Source organism: Macrosteles quadrilineatus, unplaced genomic scaffold, assembly GCF_028750875.1.
Source record: "Macrosteles quadrilineatus isolate MER2022 unplaced genomic scaffold, UCM_ALF_1.0 Scaffold_3__2_contigs__length_128488019, whole genome shotgun sequence".
NCBI lineage: Eukaryota > Metazoa > Arthropoda > Insecta > Hemiptera > Cicadellidae > Macrosteles > Macrosteles quadrilineatus.
Window position 1 is genome coordinate 55,535,514 of NW_026542596.1, and position 3,662 is coordinate 55,539,175.

General features: G+C 41.4%; 1 protein-coding gene across 1 annotated transcript; it reads left to right on the top strand.

The window, feature by feature from the left end:
- Positions 1-838: 838 nt before the first annotated feature.
- On the top strand, positions 839-1,282 carry LOC128989217 (uncharacterized). The gene has a single exon (XM_054411090.1). It carries the CDS (start codon positions 839-841, stop codon positions 1,280-1,282), a length of 444 nt encoding a protein of 147 aa, XP_054267065.1.
- Positions 1,283-3,662: the final 2,380 nt, after the last annotated feature.

Genomic DNA, 3,662 nt, shown 5'->3' on the forward strand with positions numbered 1-3,662 from the left:
AAAAGATAACTTATTTCTGTTTTCGCCAAAATGTTTGTCTATCAAATACCTTTGAAATGATGTATAACATGACATATGTTTACTTTTGAAAATTCTGAGATTCGAACTAGTGACCCTCAGTTTTTGGCACACCCTGTATTGGGAAAAAGTTAAAAATATTTTTAGGTTATTCCTTGGGGTCGATTTAGCGGAAAATAATTTTATTTCGTCCTTGTACGTTAATCCGTTTTTCCGTAATCAATTTGAGACACCTCTCGTGAGACACCCTGTATAATAGTATAGATGGGTGGACTTCCGTATCTGTTGGCAAAAACCACCGAATGAAAATATCGATCGATATATCAATTATTTGATATATCGTTTGGTTAAGGTAAGGTTAACCTAACCTCTCTAACCAATCGATATATCGAATGAAACAATCGAATAATCGATATTTTCATTCGGTTGTTTGTGCCAACAGATACGGAAGTCTACCCGAATATACAGGATGATCAACTCAAGGAGGCCACCATTGGGATATCGGAAACGGTAAGAATTAGAGAAAACTTTAAATAGGGGACTGTGGTGAGTGCTTCAATACTGTTGAAAACCAGCTGGACAATTATTTGTTTTTTTATAAAAGTTTAACTTTGGTTTTGTAAAAATGAGTTGCTATGGTTACCTAACAGTTCATTCCTGGTTTTTATAATTCATACACTTATGTTTTTGTCATGCTCATTAAATTCTATTTTCTATCAGTTTCTTGAATAATTTTATCAAAAATAGTTAAAGAAGAACCTACTTCTTCAGTGGTGACCCCGACGTGATCATTTTTTTACCAAAATTTAGCAAAATTGCAATGTCTACTACTCAAGAAGGTAACTCCCTAGAACGAATTACTGTGAAGATTCCACAATTTTGGCCAGCAGATCCTGAGCTGTGGTTTGCGCAGGTCGAGACCCAATTCTCCTTGGCTCGGATCACATCTGATGAAACAAAATTCTTTTATGTTTGTGGAAATCTTGATGCTAAATACGCTGCTGAAGTGAGAGACATCCTCACAAGACCACCAACCGAGGGAAAATACGAAAAACTGAAAACAGAATTGATACAACGCCTAAGCTCTTCACAGGAACAGAAGACCAGACGTCTCCTGGAACATGAAGAAATGGGAGATCGAAAGCCCTCGCAGTTCCTCAGACATCTTCGTGCTTTGGCTGGTACCGTTGTACCTGACACTGTGCTGAAAACTCTGTGGTTGAGTCGTCTGCCTTCATCAACTCAAGCCATTTTAGCAACATAAAAGTCGTCTGAGCTTGATGCACTAGCCGAGTTGGCTGACGCCGTGCTTGAAATTAGCCCGCGTCATCAAGTTACAGAAGCAGCTGTCCCTACTAACAGTCCCAACTCTATGGAAGTAATGATGGAGCGACTGACGATCCTGATGACATCTAAAATGGGCGAAATCGTAAGCACTCTTCAGCACGACATTTCAACTATCAAAGAAGATCTGCGGAGTAATCAAAGTCGTCGTCCAACATGGAGTTCAAGTCCGGTTCGGCGATCAAGATCACGCTCCAAGAGCACGACAAGAGACGATGTTTGCTGGTACCACAAGCGATTCGGTAATGCAGCTACTAAGTGCACCAGGCCTTGCAGTTTCCAAGCCAACAACTCGGGAAACGATCTCGGGAGTCTCTAATGGCGGCCAGCGACTCCTCCGATCTACAGACATCTCGCCGCCTCTTCGTCACAGACAAGGTAACAAAACAACAGTTCCTCATTGACACTGGAGCAGATGTTTGCGTCTATCCACGAAAAATGCTTTCAGGTAAAATACTAAAATCTGACTATACACTATACGCAGCAAACAACACCGAAATTGCCACTTACGGGTTGCATACCTTATCTTTGGACCTAGGCCTACGCCGAGCATTTGTGTGGCGTTTTATCATAGCTGATGTTGCCAAACCGATCATTGGAGTTGACTTTCTACATCATTATGATTTATTAGTGGATGTTCGACGTCAGTGTTTGATTGATCAGGTAACCTCTCTCGTTTCCACTGGTCGCGCAACATGCTCCAATTTGGTAAGTGGTATTAAAGCAATAAATGCAAACCAACCAAATGTCTACATGCAGCTCCTCCAATCATATGCGTCCCTTATTCGACCGGCAGGTAAACCTTCTGTCCCTGTCAAACACCAAACAGAACACCATATCCAGACAACCCCAGGACCACCAGTCTTTAGCAAACCCCGTCGTCTAGCCCCGGACAAGTTAAAGTTAGCCAAAAAAGAATTTGAGGTTATGGTCCAGTTAGGTATAGCTAGACCTTCTTCTAGCAGCTGGTCATCCCCTCTTCATATGGTTCCCAAAAAAGGAGACGAATGGAGACCATGTGGAGACTACAGAGCCCTAAATGCCAGAACCATTCCTGATCGCTACCCTATTCCTCACATTCAGGACTTTTCTCTAAATTTGCATGGTAAAAAAGTTTTCTCTACTATAGATCTTGTTCGTGCTTACCATCAGATCCCTGTAGCTCCTGATGACGTTCATAAGACTGCTATAACAACACCTTTTGGTCTTTTCGAATTTCCTTTCATGTCTTTTGGACTTTGCAATGCTGCCCAAACCTTTCAACGTTTCATTGATGGTGTACTCAGTGGCCTAGACTTCTGTTACGCTTACATTGATGACATTCTCGTAGCTTCAGAATCCGAAGAACAACACCTCATTCACTTACGACAATTGTTTGACCGCCTATCCTCTTTCGGAGTCTTTGTCAACCCAAGTAAGTGCAACCTAGGAGTTCCCATGGTTAGTTTTCTCGGATATCAAGTTTCCGGAGAAGGGATAAAACCCTTACCTGAAAAAGTGAAAGCTCTTGACTGTTACCCCAAACCAAAGACTGCAAAGGAATTAAGAAGATTCACTGGTATGCTAAACTTTTATCGTAGATTCCTACCCCATTCAGCGTCCCAGCAGAGCACACTAAATGACCTTCTGAAAGCCAATCTAAAAGGTAATATGCCTATTAATTGGACTACAGAAAGTGAACAAGCTTTTGAAACTTGTAAAAAAAGCCTCAGTGAAGCCGTTATGTTGTCTCACCCTGCACCGAATGCCTCACTTGCAATCTTCTGCGATTCATCAGACTATGCTGTAGGAAGTGTATTGCAACAAAAGGTAGGACAAAACTGGCAACCACTATCTTTCTTTTCCAAAAAGTTAAGTCTAACTCAACAGAAATACAGTACTTATGACAGAGAACTAACAGCAATTTATCTTGCCATTAAGTATTTCAAACATATGCTAGAAGGAAGACAATTCATAATTTTTACAGATCACAAGCCTCTGACCTTTGCTTTCCGTCAAAAACCTGATAAGTGTTCTCCAAGACAGTTCCGTCACTTGGAATATATTGGACAGTTCTCAACTGACATTCGCCACGTTTCTGGACAAGAAAACGCAGTTGCAGATACCTTCTCTAGGATAGAAGAAGCCACTGCCTCCTTAAACTTCCAGGCTTTGGCAGAGTCTCAAGCTCAGGATGAAGAACTACAACACTATTTAGAAACAGAATCCAACCTAAAGCTCAAGCAAGTGCTGCTACCAGGAACGGAAATCTCACTTTATTGTGATGTATCTACTTCAAACCCCCGTCCTTTTGTCACAAA

Excerpts from the sequence above, each read along its gene's own strand:
- LOC128989217 (XM_054411090.1), top strand. The coding sequence starts at position 839 with ATGTCTACTACTCAAGAAGGTAACTCCCTAGAACGAATTACTGTGAAG.